Raw genomic sequence first — 18162 nt, 5'->3', positions numbered from 1 at the left:
AACCCTGGTCCAATTAAAATTATTTCTGTTTACATGTAAAAATGGAATATTTTTAATATGTTGGTATAGCTGCACTGTTTCATTTATGATTAAAACATTTAATACATTTGACTTGAACAGCAACATTTTAAAATCTCTCATTCAGTTTATATTTACATATATTTAAGTTTGACCTTGCTAAACTATTAAAGACAGGAATCAGATCTTGCTGGGTAGTGTTTCACACTACGTTCCAGATACTTATTTTTTAAATGGTTATTCTACTTGTTTCACAAGTTCACACACTCTGCTATCTGCAGAACCTGTCTCCAATGCAAATTTCCTCATGACACTGTCCAATTAATAACTAATTACTTTACACAAATTATTTCTTCCACTAAGCAAATACCAGTCACTTCTGCATGTTTTTGGTGGTGTCAGATCTACCTTTACATCCTCTTTATATGCAAAGAGAAATATTTTTATAGAATGAAAATAACCTTAAATTTCAGTGAATAGAAATGTTATCCTAATAACAAAGAAAATGCTTTCCATGAAAAATATTTTAAGACAAACATATCAAAGTTAATTGAATTTCTCCATACATTTTTCACCCCAAGACCTACAGCTGACATCTAGCAATATTGCAACTAAACGTCCTTTAACTAACCAACATATTAAAGTTGCTCTTTTGTGTTCTCTTCCCACATCCAACATGTATAAACAGCACAAGAATATAAAGTACACATATTCAAGTCAACACAATCTCAGAGGCATTGAAATTAAATCCTTGACAGCAAAGGATTCCAGCCACGCTAAGTTTTAGACTATGCAATTCAAATATAGTGAAAGTCAATGCTATTCTCAAAATCAATTATTTTTTATAAGATCTTCAAATGACAAGAAGTGTCTAATCCTTTCTTGCCACATACAAGTTTGATATTTGTTTAGCCACACAGGAAAAACTGATGGCCAACCTCCAACAGAACAAATCAGAAATAAAGGTTAAAGTTATACCAAGCTTTGTCTAACTGTCACTGGAGCATACAGTCATCCTCTGTGGTCTTAGTTTTTTAAATCTTTAAGCATAAAGATTTCTTGTGTATAAATTCTCATAAATGATGCTTCAAGGTAATAAACAGTTCATAGTATTGCAGTGTCCATTTAAATAAAAGGCTACAAAGTTGTCAGCACTCATCTATACCTTCTTACACATTCACATAAGTATTTTAACCCAAGACCACCTAACAAAATCAGTTCAACATTTCTTAGAGAAAAAAGGTTCCTACATTCAAAACTATAGGAAACAAAGAGGATGGGATCAACTGGTATGAGAAGGGCAAGTGTGAATTTATTTGCTTGAAGGTTATTTCTTCTACTATGCTGGACCACTTCAAATATTAAGAACAATGCTAAAGAGCCACTAAGCAAAACTGCTAGAACAATTTATAACGCTGAATCATTACCAAAAGGAGACTTGAAGAACTGTCTGTACGTAAGGGGATTTTCAGTACTCATTAACCCACTCTACAAAAAACAGTAGGCATCAATGAACATTTCTATAGTTTATAAATACTTGAGGCATGTAAGTGCAAAATAGGAGTCTTTCTTTTTTAAAGAAAAGCTACACCATCTTCAACAATGTCCTTACTGGGAAGAGATTGCCACCATTTAAAAAGAGATTCATTCACAAATGACTCTTCTAGAGCAAGAAAAAACACATTTGTTTTTATGAACTGGATTCGTCTTGCTGGATACAAGATTAAAACCTTTATGGATCATCACTGTAGTTTTGAAGCAGCTGTGAAAACAGGCTCAAAGGCTATGTTTGTTCTTCATTGACTTGACTCAGGGAAACCAAGTTGTTTTCCCCATTGTCTTCAATCATTTCATTAAGGTCCATTTCATGGATTTCTTCATCATATGATGTATAAAAATTGCTTTGTATATTGTCCTCACAAAAAATACATTCCTAAAAAATATTATAGAATAATAATTTATTAATATTATGATACTTAAATTAAGAATTAATTAAAATTATATAGAAACAATATTATTATTTGTAAGTCAAATTAAAAAAAAGTTTTTCCTACCAACAGCCTATTAGCATGCGATCTCCGATTCCAAGGGAACCTTTACATCTGTGCTGCAACTACCAGATATATTCCACTCCCCAACTTTCCCACACACAATCATTTTATAATGAGTAGTAAATCAATACAAGTACTTGAGAACTCTACTGGAAGCACTTATGTCATAGATCATTTTTAATGCTGACATTTTACATGCACTTCCAATCACCTTTTCTTCCATTTGGTTGCTAACCCTGCAGTAATATGTTCATGTCAGTTGCAATACTTAAGAGACTGAAGCAACTGTACACTAACACAAGTTGGATGCTATAATATTAAAGTGCCAGTAACGTTAACATCAGGATTAGGATTCCACTGCAATTCTGTTACACTGACTTTTGAAATACTCATGTGCAAAGAGAGCCCCTGCATTTGATAACTTATGTGCAAAACAGCTACAAATGATGGAAAGCTTAGGGAAAAGAGAATGCAATCAGGCATTTGTGAGTGAATAAGTAAAATACACAGACAACAAATAAAACTGCAAGGATGCTTTGTTTTGTTTTGGTTTCTTTTTTGCTTTTCAAGCCATTAATCCACTTATAGAATCAAGGCAAGAGATGATCCTGCATGAGAAGTCTGATAGAAAAAAGGAATAGGGTGCTCCCATTATTTTTGTACTTTCTAGAAAGCAATGGGCATAAATTTCTGCACAAAAAAAATAGAGATTTTTATGTAGTGAAGTTTCTGGCTCTGTTGATAAAGGATTTCAAACAGATACACAGAAATTTAAAAATAGGAAGGAAATTTCTTATACTGTGTTCACCACTAACTCTCCCATTGGAAAGAAGACTTATGGTAAATTAAATCAAGCCAGAAACAACTGCATGGACATTTGAATTAATTTTTTTCTCTGCATAATTGACCAAGCTTTCATAACAACAGGAATGGAAGAGTCTAACACAGGCAGCTAATAATTTAAGCACTGTTATACATGCAAAAGTAACTAATTCATTTAAACTTACAGAATTAGCAACAGTTTTTGGCAGTCCACCTTGCTGGATCCATGGATGAACTTCAATAAGCTCTCTTTTTTGTTCTTCTGTAAATTTTGGCTGTAGTTTCTGCATTTGCTTTAATTTCTGCTTATCTTCTTTTAAAACTGTTTCCAAATCTCTAAAATAAAATGTATTTAGAAATTGAGCGTCAACAGTTTCTGGGCTTTATGCCTATATAAGGTTACACAGTCAAATACTAACATTTTTAAAGACTGTTTTTGTCTGGAATGTTAAGCTTACACATCTTATATTGGAAGAAAATTAAGTGTGGTTATTTCAACAGCTTTCTGCATTTACAGACAACTTTAATGCATCTCTGCTGGCTCACTGTCTTTTCAAGTCCCATCACTGAAAACACTTTTCTTAGAGCTATTCAGGCAGCACCACTGGTGAAATCACCAAGAATGTCAGTTTTCCTCTGCTGCTGCTGCTGCAGTAAGTTCCAAGTTCCCCTTTACTGGGAGGACAACCCAAACCAGACACTAGATGCACATACAAGATACTAAAGCAGAAGTAGTAAGGTGTGTTTAAGAAGGTCATCATGAATGGATTAAGCTTCAGGACTGAGAGGGAGAGATTTAGAAAACACTGCTCTATTTCAGCAGCCAAAGTTCCCTCTCCCCACAATGCCCCACCTTGATTCAGAAACTTTTAAAAAAATCCACACCACACCAAACATTTACAAGCTGTATACCTCTATAAAAGATGACAATAGAAAGCAAGTTCCAAGAAACCCAGTACTATATCTGTCCCTTACAGCACACCGAAGAACAGGTTGGCTTTACACTTCTCTTCTTGGGCATCACACTCTGACAGCAAGCTTAACTCTTCTTAACATAAAATCCTGTTTTCTACTATGTTCTCCTTGGCAGGCTTTGCTACTCTTACAGTCTACTGGAATTCCCATCTATAGTTGTCAACACTTCAGGCTACAAAAACCTAAGAAATGCCAAGGTATTTTTAAATCTAGGGAAAAATTCTGAAGTTCTTACAATGTATTCTGTATTTTTCCCCCATCATCCCTGTGCTTCTGTATTTTGAAAGCTTGTTTTCCCTCCCTTTCAAAAGGCTTGTCTTTACTGAAACTTCCTATTCCTTTCAAAATACCATTCACTGCTCCTAAGAAATATAAGCAAGATTTTTTTTTTAATCTGCAGACTTGTCACCCCCTCTCCCCCTCTATCTGCTCTTTGCTATTGAAGAAGGGAATTTTTTTTTTTTTTAAATAAAGTTTTTTCTAACAGAAACCTTAGGATTTTTACCTTTTACTTCCCTGTCCTATTTGAGTGGGAATTTAGGGAGAAGAACAAACATGTGGAACTTAACAACCCAGGGATAAAAACCACAAGGCAGAGAAAGCAGCGTGCCACTGAATGTGGCATCTCAAGGACAACAGCTGGGGAGTACAGATTTTCCATGCTACAGACCACCATTAGATCTAAGCATACTTGCCAGGACCTATTAACCAGACTACAAGGATTTCTAGCCAAGTAGTTACAAATCACTAACTGTAAAACAACTTCAAAAAATACACACAGCTAATTTCAACTCGGGTAATTGATACAGGTAAGCCTAATCAAATAATTTTTACTTTTTGAGAACTTCTTGCGTAGAACACAAGAGATAAAGGAAGCAAGAATTATTCTTGACACTGAGCTACACATTAAAACCAATTTACTTCTATTGAGGCAGAGATTCGTATGTATCTTTCCTTCTGTATACCCTGCTCCCCCCAACATACACACAGTTCATGAAGGACTATGACATTGGAATTACCGTGAAGGTATCTGGTAAGTCATCATAACAGTGTCATCTGTGTTTGCCATCAAAAGCCATATAGGATCCTGAAGGACATATTTAATGAAGTGCTCACTTTCTTCCATTTCTGCCTTCATTTTGGTTTTATGATGATTTTCTGAGGAATCAATACTCCCGAAGTATTTGCTGGTATGACTAGTTTCACTACTACCTTTAAAAAGAAATTTAAAGTTTCATTATAAATTGTCAAATACATAGAGTATCTGAATGCTTTTGAAAATAGAGAAGATTAAAGAGAACTGAAAGTATAAATAAACCACTATTTTATTTCATTTTTTTCAGCAGAGGGAACTTCCCCTCCTAAGTAATTGTATTATATTTTTAAAACTTAAATTCTTAAGCTAAGACTCCATTAAATTTCAACAGAATAATTAGCTTAAAATTAAAACTTAAATTAAAAACTCTGAAATGAAATATGAAGGAATACAGTATTTTCTCTTCATTATTCTGTCATACCTACATATACCTTAATGGCTATTTTACGTACACTTAAAAAAGACTCTATACTGTAAATCAAGCACAATAGAAAAAAATTTCATGTTATGTAATCATTATTTAAAAGAAAGCAAGAATAAACTATGCAATGAGGATTAAAGACAATAAAGATTTTTACATAAAGCACTTGATGTTCAAATGGTGTTTGCAATACCTCACACTCCAACTCTTCTAAAATGCTAAGAGGGTACTCACTGCCAGTGTTACCTGTTCTGCTGCCTGACATGCCACAGCCATTGGAGCCAGACCCCAGAGACTCAGCAGCTGCAGATACACCACTCCCCGAAGAAGCTGAACCAGTGCCTGAACATGCATCTTCTTGAAGTAAAATATCAAGCAGGACACTGGACATGGAGAGTGCATCACTATTTTGAGCATCCATTGGAGATTCAACCTAGTAATAAGGAGGGGATGGAGAAAAAATAAAATGAAAAAACCCAAAAGCAAACCCAAAAAACAAGGCTATTTAGTATTAATCCATTTCACTTTATATACTAATATGTTTACACAGTTATTCAAAGACAGACAACCACCCATAACACACGGCAAGACCAACTGAGGAATAATGAAGTGGACTGATAGGCAGGCAAGTGGTCCTTCAGTGAGATTGAGATTTCAATTCAATTCCTCTTTAAAAAAAGATACAGTTTAGTGAGGAGGTAAGGAAGGTATTTGCTATTCAGTTTTGACAGTTCCTACTGTCCCGGACAAGTCAGAATTTACCCAAGCCACCTAAGACACACTAGCAGCTGCTCCTACTATAATCTACCTCAAAGAGATTTGGATCAACTGTCCATCACTGTTACTACTCTCAATGCATGATGAGAAGGAAGAAGGTGTTCCCAGATGCAAGCTTCCTAGGCAAGATAATTTATTTGTAGGTTTTTAAGGGAAAGAGTATTAACTACGCTGATTTCTAACATAAGCAAAACCTCACTGCAAGTCAGTTTGAAGATTAAATATTAGAAACTAAGGTTGAGAGAACTTAGCAAAATACATAATAATGGAAAGAACTAGCTTTATCCTTAACACGTTCCTGAACAAATGCCCATATTGTCCTCATTTTCCAGTAAGTGATGAGGAAATTACAGAAAGTTACATTTTTCAGGTTTCTAAATAACAGGAACTAACAGTTCAAGGAAATTCAAAAGAATTTGCCAGGAAAATTGTTACTATTAAGTTTTGTTATCAAGCTTCTTTTAATCCAGCAGAGGCATTTCAGAGCATGCTGTAAGTTACAGACTGTCACAGATGGCACTGTTATACCATAGCACAATTCGGAATTCCTTATAGACATAAGATTTCAGAGATGTTATACAGCACACAGAATACCTTAGCCCAAATACAGCACTGGATGCATATATCCCTGAAAACCACTCCATAAGTGGCATTTGCACAACTAGTGTGATAGAGAATTTTTTCTAATGAAAACCAAATGTATTTGTTCTCAAGATCATGAGATAACAAGCATGTAATAACAGAATGTGACAAGTTTTTGCACTGTATCAATCAAGTCTGGGAGTTTCTCTAGAAAAACATAGATGTAACAAAATCCATTTGTCTCTGTTCTCCCTCCATTTGTCCCCCTTAAGGATCAATATCAAGAACTTTAGATAAAATAAATCATCTGGAAACTAACCAGGGATAAAAGTTTAACATGGAGATCTAAATGTTCCCCACAGTATAGGGAACAAGCATTTTCAGAAGTTTTTCCTTCCTCGTCCTCCTTTATGGCTTCTAATGTACATACTTGCTTATGACTCACTGCACAAAGAAAGTAATCTAATCAGCTGCTAGCATCAACACTAACAATACTTTTTACTGATTACTTACAGTAGTTTAGATCTCAGATAGGCCTAAAAGTAAAAGCCACCCTTTCCAATGCCTGCTTTCCTTTTATCAGCCGTGAACCCACAAGTTCTACTTTATAACTGCACCATTAGATGCAGAGACCAGTTACAAACCACAGCACAAGAAAAGCACAAGGGATGAAGGAGCCAGTCTAAAAGGTTTAGGTTGCAACTCCATCCCATCAGTGACTCAGCATTTACAAAGATACACTATGGTGCCCTTAGAAAACACTAATATTAGTCTACATATTTCTGTCATAAAACCTTTATGGACATATTACTCCATCTGAAGTTTCTGCAAGGTTATTTGTTGAACTGATTCATCAAATGTGAATGAGCCAAGAAATAAAAAAACCTGAAGTTAACCAAATAGCTCATCACACTTTTAGTGCACCAAATAAAACAAAACTAAAGTTATGGTCTGCAAGCAATAATTCATTCTTCCTTTACTTTGGCTGCTTGTTTGTAAAAAAAGATGTGATTTTATTTTAAATCAGCTTCTTTCAGACCATTTATAGATTGTTTCCCCCTCCACACAAATTCACTAGCCCAAAACTTTTTGCTAAAAATAAAGTGCTCGTATTATTTTAAATCTATTTCAGTGCTTTACAATGGGCTTATCCATATTCGTACCTTTTTAAAAAAAGGGGGAACAAAACTATTTCAGGATGTATTTCCAAGCTTCCTAGTGTAACTTTAGAAGAACAGCAGCAAGGTGGTTTTACTTTTTAAAGGTTAAGACTATTCTAATGATTGGATTTCATGTTTTATTCAGTCTGCTGAAGTATGAATTTACTAACTACAATAGTGAGTCCATCTCCTGGCATTATATTCACTGATTACTATATATCATTAAAAAATAGGTCCCACAAGTGAAAGGATTGAAAACAGTGTAGCAGAGACAGGAAAACAGCTGGGGGGGGGGGGGGGAAGGATCCATTTTAGGCATTTCTACTTATTAGCAACTTAATGTATGTTCAAGAATGTGAAAACTTTAATTAAAAAAAAACAAATAAATCAAAACCCATCAGCATACTTACTGGTAAGGATCCCTTTCCATTACAGCGATCAGTTGTCATGATTTTGCCTATGGCTCCTTCCTCACTTAAAGCTCCACGTAAACCCGCAGGAGCTCCACTTTCAGCAGTTTTTGTGGTTTCTTCTAACTGGAGAAGATTCAGAGGAGAACTGCACCTTGACTGGAATAGAGGTGGTGAAGCCTGGTCTTGAGGACCCACTGACTGCGGAGTGCAGGAACGGGATGGCTCATTTCGTGGCTCTGTGACAGGAACCTTTTCACTCTCTGCTGGTGGATTATAATGGAATGGCTGTGCTGGAAAAAACGCCTGTTGTGGGAAAGGGCTGGGTGTAGTGAATGGTGGCTGTGTTGGAAATACTGTCTGTGAAGAGAAAGTGGAATGGGCAGGGAAGTTGGGTTGGCTGTGGTACAGTGTTTGTGGTAAGTTATTGTTCATCTCTGGGTAGACATAGTTGGGAAGCACAAGAGCTACGACAGGTGTCATGAGGGGAGCAGAGAACTGGGATGGTTGCACAGGGCAAGTATTTCCAGAGTCTGGCAACTGATTAAAACCAGAGAGTGAAGTCTCAGGAGCTGGTGGCACAGTCCCTGCTGCTGGAAAAACAGGAAGTGGATATGCAGGCATAACCGTGGGAAAAGACATTGCTGAATAGCTCGTTTGTGAAGTGTCTGATGGCGACCAAGCAGTAGTATTTAAACCTTGAAGAGGGAACCGATGGGGGAATTTAGTTCCAGAAGTTGTACTGTCCGAAGACTCCTGTGGTTTAATGCGCTTTGATTTCCTGTTCTTTCCACTTTTCTTCCAAGGCTGATCCATTCCAGAAGTGCCATTTCTCTGTGCACGGCCACCTAAAAAAAGAAAAGAAAAAAATCAGAAAGGATCCTACTTGCAATCTGATGGATCCCTTTCACGTTGCCATCCCTAGAAGTTGCTCAAAACCGCAGTTCTGGACTTAGCCTACCCAAACTGAAGCATTTGGGAAGGAGTCAGGTTCACTTTTACCTCTATCACAAGAGCTGAGCTAACTGGGCAATGAAAACCATGCTGACACACCATGGAAGGAAAGACAGCAGCAGTGGATCAAATCAGGCTCAAATGTGTGTCAAGCAAAGGGCACAAAGTTGCAAAACAGTGGCTCACAGAGGGACAAACTTACAATTACTCCAGCTATTACAGCAAATGCAGTATGGGACACGACTGAAAGCATTTCTAGAGAGTTAAGGTCATGCAGGTCCATAATTGAAAAGATGAGGGAGGGGAAAAAGCATGCTACCTTTACAACCTTATTTTAGGAGAAATCTGCACCAAGCTACTCTTTCCTATGTGAAGGCTGTCAGTTCATCTGATTACAGACATGAGGAAATCCATAAAATATCTTCTGGCACTAAAAGCTGCTCAAACTTTTAGGTTGTCTAAAGCTTATTTAGATAGGCTGAAATTTATCAAGTATAAAGAATGCAAGGGGACTAAAGGGCTCCAGAACAGGTTTCCTAAATCAAGGACCTGCATAACTATTTAAATAAAAAAATGTAAGATAAGAATTTGCAAAAAAATGCTTAGCAGTGTCTGACTTCTGTTCCATGTCAGGACTGAAATGGGAACAAAGTCAGATCAGTATCAAGCACTTCTGAAAATGCCATCTGGAGTTCTAGTCCGAATAAACAGAACAATCTCACCATTACTGCTAGTCTGTGCCATTTCCATCCCACTGATCACACTATTAAAGGCAACCAATGATCAGATTGTTTCACTGATTACACAATAGTGGAATGGGGGAAACTGGATGTAAAGCAAAGGGGCTGGAAACAAAACAAAATCAGAAACCTGAAAAAAAAAAATAAAGAATGGAAAGACAGAAGAGAAGCAAGGGAATACAAGCATAGATACAGTAAAGCAAACACGCTAAAGCATGAATTTTGTCCCTTGAAAGTAGATGCATGACAGTAATAGTATAGTGAACAGATAAAAATCAAAACATTAGTTACTAAAATGTCAGTTATTACATTAAAAGCTATATTCCACTCTCAATATTCAAGCAAGATTTAGCAGAAAGAAATTTTTCTGTGGACATTAAAAATACTGTGCAACTGTCACTATTCACAGTGGCCCCACAACAGCTAAAAATGGAAACGTGCTCTCAACAGGATTTACTTCCTACATAAATACAAGCTGTATCGTGAAAACTATTGCCATACCACGTTCACCAGGCCGTCCTTTTGGTTTATCTTGTAAGTAGTAATTGCAGTGGGACTGAAAAATATTAAATCTCTTGATTTCTTTAAACTTATTCAAAAAGCTCTGCTCCTCTTTTTGCGTATGCACTGCAAGGACTTCCTTTGTAAGTCCCAGTTTTTTAAACGGCTCCTTTTCTTGATTTACATGCGCAGAGCTAGATGGAGGGGCAAGAAGTTGGCCATCTAAGAGTTCTGCTCCACTTGGACCATCTTCTATCATTTCTACAGAAATAGGAGGAGAAAAATAAGATGAAGTAAAAAAAGCTCTGTCCATGCATTTTTAAACTATTACAATTCTGTAATAATTTTGCTGTAAGTTTAAAATACAAACTCTGTCCCTATTTATTCCATTTCCACAGGAACATTTTAGCTGTAAGAAAGTGTCAGTCACAAGCAGATACTAGCTGCTCACGTCTGAAGTTTAAACTTGCTAGCAATCACCATTTTGAAGAAAATTTATTAGCAAAAATCATACCTAATTCAGGTTGTGGTTTTTTGTCTCCAACATGAACTATGGTGCTACTGTAGCTGCACTGACTAGTGAGAGACACAACACTTTCAGGCTTGCCAGGTAAAGCCAAAGATGTTAAGTGAGCACCAACCACTGGGGTACCATTTGATTTACCAGATGCCTTCAATACAGCAGGATCTATTAAAAGAAATAAAGTTGTAGTTTACTGAACATTAACAAGACCAAACGCAAGTTACACATTTCTAGGGTTGCAAAACAGTAGAGGCTAAACTGTGCTTGTCAAGACACAAAAAGAACATTTTACTTTATGCATTCCACCAAGAACATTTTAGGAATGGAATGACTTCTGAGCAACCACATCCAATCCTCTACTTTCACATACAGTCAAACCAAATCTTCTCAATTAAGGACTTTTTGCTCTTTCCTGGTCTTCACTCTCCTTTCAAGGTACAATTTTGGAAGAAAGTTTCTAGCCTCTTCCAGCCTAAGCTCCCATCCAGCTCCCATATTGTTGTACACTAATCTCTGTCATTAGCTGGTTATCCTAACAGCCTTGCTCTGAGCATCCACCTATTTAAATTCTCTCACCTGAAAGCTATACACAATAATCCAGCAGAGGTCATACCACTGCCTTGTAAAACAACATTAAAACATTCCTTCTCTAGTAGGAATACTTGCCATAACATATGTTTAATACCTAAAGTCTGCCTTTTTCCTGACTAGAGTATGCTGGTGGCTTCATTGTTCTCAGTCATCACTGCACCAAAAAGCTAGTGAACCAAATCTTCTCCTGTCAACTAAAACTGCACAGACTCTAAATGACAGCAGAAATTGTGTTCCTAATTGCATGATGCTAGTTCCACAATTTCTTCCTCTCTAGTTCTCAAGGCATTCCAATTTCTTCTACAGGACACTTTGTTCCTATGTATACTGATACCTTCTAATTTGATTCTAAAAGCTGCATTAGAACTTCTTTTTGAAGCTCATCAAAAGGAAATATAGACAAGATCATTCCCAAGACCAGTTTTGGGGAAACTCTACTAGACACTTCCCCTTCAGCCTCATAAAATGACAAGGTTGAATCAGCAAGTATCTCATTTATGTACGGTTCTTTACCAATCTCACAATTCTTGTACTAACCAAACAGTTACATTCTTCACTTTAGCTCCCCATCCAGACAGGGACCACATCAAACGCTATCCTTGAGTCCTAATAAATTAAGTTAATGTTTTTACCTACAGCAGACTTTAGATAACTATGCTCAGTAATCCCCATTGTTTATTTTCATGGCTGGACATTCCTTTCAAATGGGTTCTTGTGCCTCATATGACATAGACCAGTCTGATGCTGCATTTTACCCTCTCTTGTTCCTTTTTTTTTTTTTTTTTTAAACGTCCACAAAGAAGAAACAGAAGTGTAATATGTGTATTTTTGTTCCAATTAATTAGCTGCCAGGTTCTTCAGCTGGTTGTTCCTACAAGTCCCAACTGCGAAACAAATTTTTTACATTTGATAATTATTCAAGTCCTAAAACTCAAAATCCTGCTGTATTTTGTACAGTATAAGCAAGCTTATTGCATCTACAATCCAGATATTCAATCAACTACTCAGTATTCTGATTGTAGGGAAGATTTTCATGATAAAAGTTAGATCACCAAACATCTAACACTGAGAAAATGGCTATGAGGTCATGCCTAAGCTATACTTGTCATTACTCTACAAAGAGGTAACATCCAAGCGGCTGCTAGCAAAAATCAATCAAGAAAAAGCCGTGATGTAGAGATACCTCCCAAAGGCTGTAGAGCATTATCAGCTGGTTTTTGTTCATGAACTCCAGAATTCAGTGATGCAACACTTGATGAAGGTTCACATTTTCTTTTTGCTGTACCAGGCACATTACAACTCTCCAAGTACCTAAAGTACAATGATTTAACAATATTAGATATGCAAGTCTTAAGTCTAGAGGTCAAAAGTAATTTCAACACTAGTTGCTTACCTGATGACACTGTCTAAACAGCTAATCTGTTGATAAGAATATACAGGTTGTTCTTTCCAAGCCAACTCTTCAGTAGTCACATTTTTAGGAGCAGCTGTTACTGCAGTATCCTTTCCCACTACATCTTTCACCTGACCACCAGGACCATTTTGTTTTTCTGTCAAAAAGAGATACTGCTATTATGCAATCATGGCATTAAATCCTTGCAAATTCACGTAAAAGCAACAGTAGAAGTTCTCATTTATACACATTTCTTAACAGGTCACAAGCTAACCACTGTAAAGCAAGTAAAATGTTTGCACGCTAATAGATGAACATTGTGTAAATATTTTCCTGTCCTTATGGATTCTTGGAGGTGTGAAGTTTAGTTAGGTTGACACATATGGATCCAAAGGGAATAGATATTATGGCTGTAAGAGAATAGATATCATTAGAGTTGAAACACACTCAGTATGAGGACAACTCTAGTGCCCATAAATTATAACAAATTATTAGATGAATAAGCTACTAACATATGCAGAATTTAAATCTGATTAGTAAGATTTTGATTTATCAACTTAAAAATTCCTGAGGTTACAATGCAAACAGGAAAGACAACATTCATAACATTTTCCTCCACCTAACAGAAGACGTTTGACTTGGATAAAAACATGAGCTACAATTAAGGTACTTCAACACCTTTAGGACATGCCTTAACTGTGTGTTTTACCATTATCAATTCAGACATAGCTGAACACAGTATTTTCCTGAACACAGATGAGAGACACAGGACAATATAATTTTAATTGATAAAAATGCTGTCTTTATGCATTGATTAGAACTAAACTAGAAAAAATCCTACTGTCATATTATACGAGGCACCAGCGCAATAGACTAATATACTTAACTTGCTAACATCCTACCTGCAAAAGGTTCTCTCTTATATTCCAGTTTTGCTTTATTGTCAGTGAAAATACGCTGTCCTTTATTTTTGACCTTACAGGCATCTTGACAAACCTCCTGAAAGCAGGTCATTAAAAAAGAGTTATTACAAAATTCTGACATAAAACATCATGCACAGTGATTTCTCAGTAAACTAAATCTAACCTTAGTTAATCTCTATCTTACAATTAGTCTGATCACAGGAGAAATCCTGATGCATAGAATTTTATTGTACAGCAGCAGAATTTGGGGAATTGGAAAGATAGGAAATTTGAAGTATGATTTTGTACGCAATTACTCTGTTTTGTTTAATACAGTTGAATGACTTGGATAGGAAAATATGAAGATGCATTATGAAGAAGACTTCAGAAAAAAACCCAGTATCATTTGGTAAACAAAACATTGCTGCTAAGACTGAGAACTTTTTGTGCTAGAAGTTTAACCAAGCGCTGACAGGATGTTATAGAATTATACCATAAGAGTCTTCACTACCTGTGGAAATAGTAAAGGAAAAATAAATACTTATTCCCCTCAAAACCAAGATCTCCTTAAACATTACTTTTCTGCATAGCTCTGAAATATAATAAGTTATCTGTTAAAAAAAAGAATCCAGAGACTTTATCTGCTTAAGCCACTAGTGTTTTAAGGACTGTAAGCCAGGAAAGTGACCACCTCGGCAAGAGCAGCAGTCTGCCATGCCTCATCACAGAAGCAGAAATCAGATTTGGGAGAATTAGCCTATTGAAAAAACATAACTAAGTAAAGGAAAATTTTGGCTTTCAGAATTAAATGCATCTCAGTGAGCTACAACAAATTTGGGAAGAACAACAGGAAAGCCAAAATGACTAGAGATGTTGAAAGGTGCAGTTCCTTTGACTGCATCCACATTCAGTACATTACTCTCTGTCTGGTTTACATTGCCTATGGAATAGTTCTATTAAGCACAGGCACAAATTTAACACTGCTGTATTGTTCAGACTAATGGAATTTTAAAAGTTACATCTCACTAGCAACTAGGTGTTGCAAATGGCCCAATCTACAGTTAAGTTTTAAGCTCAAAAAATTTTTTTATTTTATTCCATTCCGTATTATATACTATATTTTTGCAACGTAAAAAGTGATCAAGGTCAAGCAGATATTACTGCATTTTATCATCTTAGTTTCATTTGCGAAAACAGTAATTACAGACTTTCCTCTCCCAAAAGAAACTGCTTTCAAATATCCAGATGGCTTTCCCAGAAACACAGCATATAACATGTAATAGACATTAGAATAAGTTAACACACCGTACAGGTTTAAATTCTTTATACAGAATTCCACGCCTATAACTGTGCTTCAGTACCCTGAGACTTCATCTACACCAGAAATGTTTATTCCCCTACACAGAAAGATTTTTTCCATGTTAAAAAAGAAATATGACTTTTTCCTTATACTTTCTTCCATCCCTAATTTGAAAGAGTTATGCTAAAAGTAAAAAAACCCCACTTTTACTAATTTGTTTTGTGCCACATACTTGAATAAGAGAAACCAAACCTACTGGCTTATCCTTATGAGTGTCTTCATTATTATTTCCTGTGCTGTCACTGGAGGATGCCACACTCATTAAGTGCTCATGGGAACCATTGCTACCTAGACTTCCATATCCGCTGGATCCACTGTTGTGCACAGGCTGTTAACAACATCAAAATTAGATATCTACACACATATCTCAGCACACCAGCTTTAAACAAAACTGAAATTGCTACCAGTAATTCCATATGAAGAAAAAAGGATTTATTTTAGTTTTGGTTTGGGTTTGTTTGTTTTTTTTTTTTTTTTTTTTGTGAGGACTCCATAGCTGCATGAAGTTTTTAAAATATCAACTGGAGCTTTAACATACTTCAGTAAGTCTTGTCTGGTAATCATGAGTGTAAGTAATCTCTAGGATTGTAGCCAAAAATTCCAGTACAGTAGTAGACAGCTAAACAAAACGTCACACAACGATAAATGCCCTTTCTTCAGTGGGAAATGAAAAGGGTAACATTAAAGCACATGCTGTACCTGCAATAATAGTCGATATATTTGCTCAGTGATTTCCTGAACACTGGGATGAAGAATTCTATCCTCTGTATAGTTGGGAGCGGCAAAGACATCTTCATTTAAGGGACCCCTGCATAAACCAAGCATATCCCAGCTCATTACAAATGCAAGTACTTCGATCACAGAGGGATCACAACTTCAATTTACCATCTATATATAGTAATCTGATGCTTATTCTATTGCATCTACGACCTTTGAATCTGATTAAATACACACCCTTACTCACTTTGAGCATGGCTTCCCTCTTCTGAAGCAACTCTTGACAGTACTGGCAGAATTTGAAGGACTTCAAATTTCTTTTTAAAGAAGTTACTACATCACAAAACCCAAATTTAAGAAGGAAGCTATTTGTATGTGTGATTTCCAACACCCCCCCCCCCCCCCCCGCCCCAAAAATCCTTATGTCTTTCTTAAGGATCACTATGTAAACCTGAGGGGAGGGAAAATAAAAATTTTTAAAAAATTAATAAAAAAAAAAATCTTAAAGTCACAACTGTTTATTGACTTACGTCCTAACTTTGTGTCTTCCAATAATAAATGAAACCTTTCGACTCCAAGGGTTGATGAAACTGGACCAGCTAGTGTCCATGGTTATATAATCTCCATTTCTAGTGCAAAACCTGATTGGTGAATAGTCAAAAGGCTGTCCTCCATACTGAAGTACTGTAATAAACAATTCAAAAAGAAACTCCACATCAGTATTTGCACAATTCTACTTAATGATTCAGGGGTTTACAGTGAATTGCAAAGGAGAAAAATGGTATTTGAAGGAACAAATACCAGATACGGCTATACATTTAGAAATGCTGGGCTACCAGAACAAGCAGACTTTCATAGTTTATTGGACTATACCAAGAAAATCACCTTCAGAACACAAACTAAAGATGACTGAAGAAACAGCTTTACATTTTCAAAGCTTAACAAATTAACATTGCCAGAATGGCTCTTATTTTCTTCTCTATGAAATAAGAAAGACTAGCATTTAAAATATGACAACTTCTATCATTGCATTCTCAAGAAAATATTCTTTATGTACGAAATACTCATTTACAGACAATTTGTTTACAGCAGACACATATGCTTTGTATCAAACATGAAATCGAGTGATTTCTCATTTTCATCTATTTCCATTAAGAATCAAGTTGTAGAGTAAAGGGTTCAGTATTTACTTGCAGAAAAATTCATAGTCACAATTAATTTTCACCTCCTACTTGCTGAGGTCTTTGTAGTCATCATTAACTTTTAGAAAAAAAATATTATCTATTTCTGCCACAGTAGGAGATTACATACTTTTTTTGTGAATTGCTAACATTAAGGGTCTGTCATTTGGGTGAAGATGCACCAAGACTGGTGTTCCTATTAAGTCCTGAGGTAGGTATCCCAACAGAGGTACTGCTCTAGAAAAGAAAAACAAGGAAAAAAAATAAAAATCAAGTGGAATAAATGTATATTTGATCTTTAAAATGTTTCCATTTTAAGTTTTCTTTGCTCTTTTTCCTGTAAAGAGAATGAATAATTTTAAGTTTAGATTTGGGGAAATAGCAGTGCCAACTTAATAACAGTAGTACTCTTTGAACTCTTTGTTTGTTTGTGGTGTGGCTGGGGATTTTTAGTAACTTTATAAAACAATGTGATCAGACCAAATCAAGGCATCCGCTACAACAGTTCTGTCATTTCTGTGCTGCCTAGCTCTAGAGAATAAATACTTACCCTAATTTTAAAAGAATATTAATAAAGTTTAATTGTGTAAACCTCTCACGAATGTAAATAGTACCTCAATCTATGCGCTGCAAGCCAAGGCTAAGGATCACAGGATTACTATAGCTGAATTAGCAACAGGGTAGTCGACTAGGAATCAAGGAAACTCTCACAGGCAGGTTAAGACTTCAACTCAAAGGAGCTGCAAGGAAGCAAGCTTATTAATTAAAATAGAGAATTAAAAGTAATGTTACTGAATTCCTGTGCATTATCAATGACCATTTCTGATGATGTAAATGACTAATTCATGTAATGAAATAATTTTCATTGCTCACTTAAAGCATTCGTATTAAGTAGAAAGAGCAAAAGTTCACAAATGTCAGTTTACACTTTACCCTGAAAGCTAACTGCCAAAAAATATGCTTTGGAAAAAAAATAATGCATTAAGTC

At 35.9% G+C, this 18162-nt stretch overlaps 1 protein-coding gene across 10 annotated transcripts in view; it reads right to left on the bottom strand.

Annotated features, from left to right (window-relative positions):
- Positions 1-493: 493 nt before the first annotated feature.
- PER2 (period circadian regulator 2) overlaps positions 494-18162 on the bottom strand; it is a 50377-nt gene continuing 32708 nt past the window's right edge. For 8 of the 10 annotated variants that reach the window (XM_041126638.1, XM_041126637.1, XM_041126641.1 and 5 more), the window contains 14 exons: positions 17305-17411; positions 16524-16677; positions 15976-16084; positions 15449-15604; positions 13917-14013; positions 13015-13171; positions 12805-12932; positions 11022-11195; positions 10508-10768; positions 8313-9160; positions 5618-5816; positions 4886-5078; positions 3077-3227; positions 494-1951 (listed from right to left, as the gene is read on the bottom strand). In XM_041126638.1, the coding sequence (XP_040982572.1) occupies positions 1802-1951; positions 3077-3227; positions 4886-5078; positions 5618-5816; positions 8313-9160; positions 10508-10768; positions 11022-11195; positions 12805-12932; positions 13015-13171; positions 13917-14013; positions 15449-15604; positions 15976-16084; positions 16524-16677; positions 17305-17411 (2884 nt within the window). In that variant the 3' untranslated portion in view covers positions 494-1801. The remainder of the gene's footprint in view (positions 1952-3076; positions 3228-4885; positions 5079-5617; positions 5817-8312; positions 9161-10507; positions 10769-11021; positions 11196-12804; positions 12933-13014; positions 13172-13916; positions 14014-15448; positions 15605-15975; positions 16085-16523; positions 16678-17304; positions 17412-18162) is intronic. The other 2 variants (XM_041126639.1, XM_041126640.1) reach the window with 2 other exon arrangements.

The sequence above is a fragment of the Aquila chrysaetos genome, chromosome 10 (genome assembly GCF_900496995.4).
Source record: "Aquila chrysaetos chrysaetos chromosome 10, bAquChr1.4, whole genome shotgun sequence".
NCBI classification, from domain to species: domain Eukaryota; kingdom Metazoa; phylum Chordata; class Aves; order Accipitriformes; family Accipitridae; genus Aquila; species Aquila chrysaetos.
The sequence above is the reverse complement of the archived record's forward strand: the minus strand, read 5'-3'. Positions and strand labels throughout refer to the sequence as shown.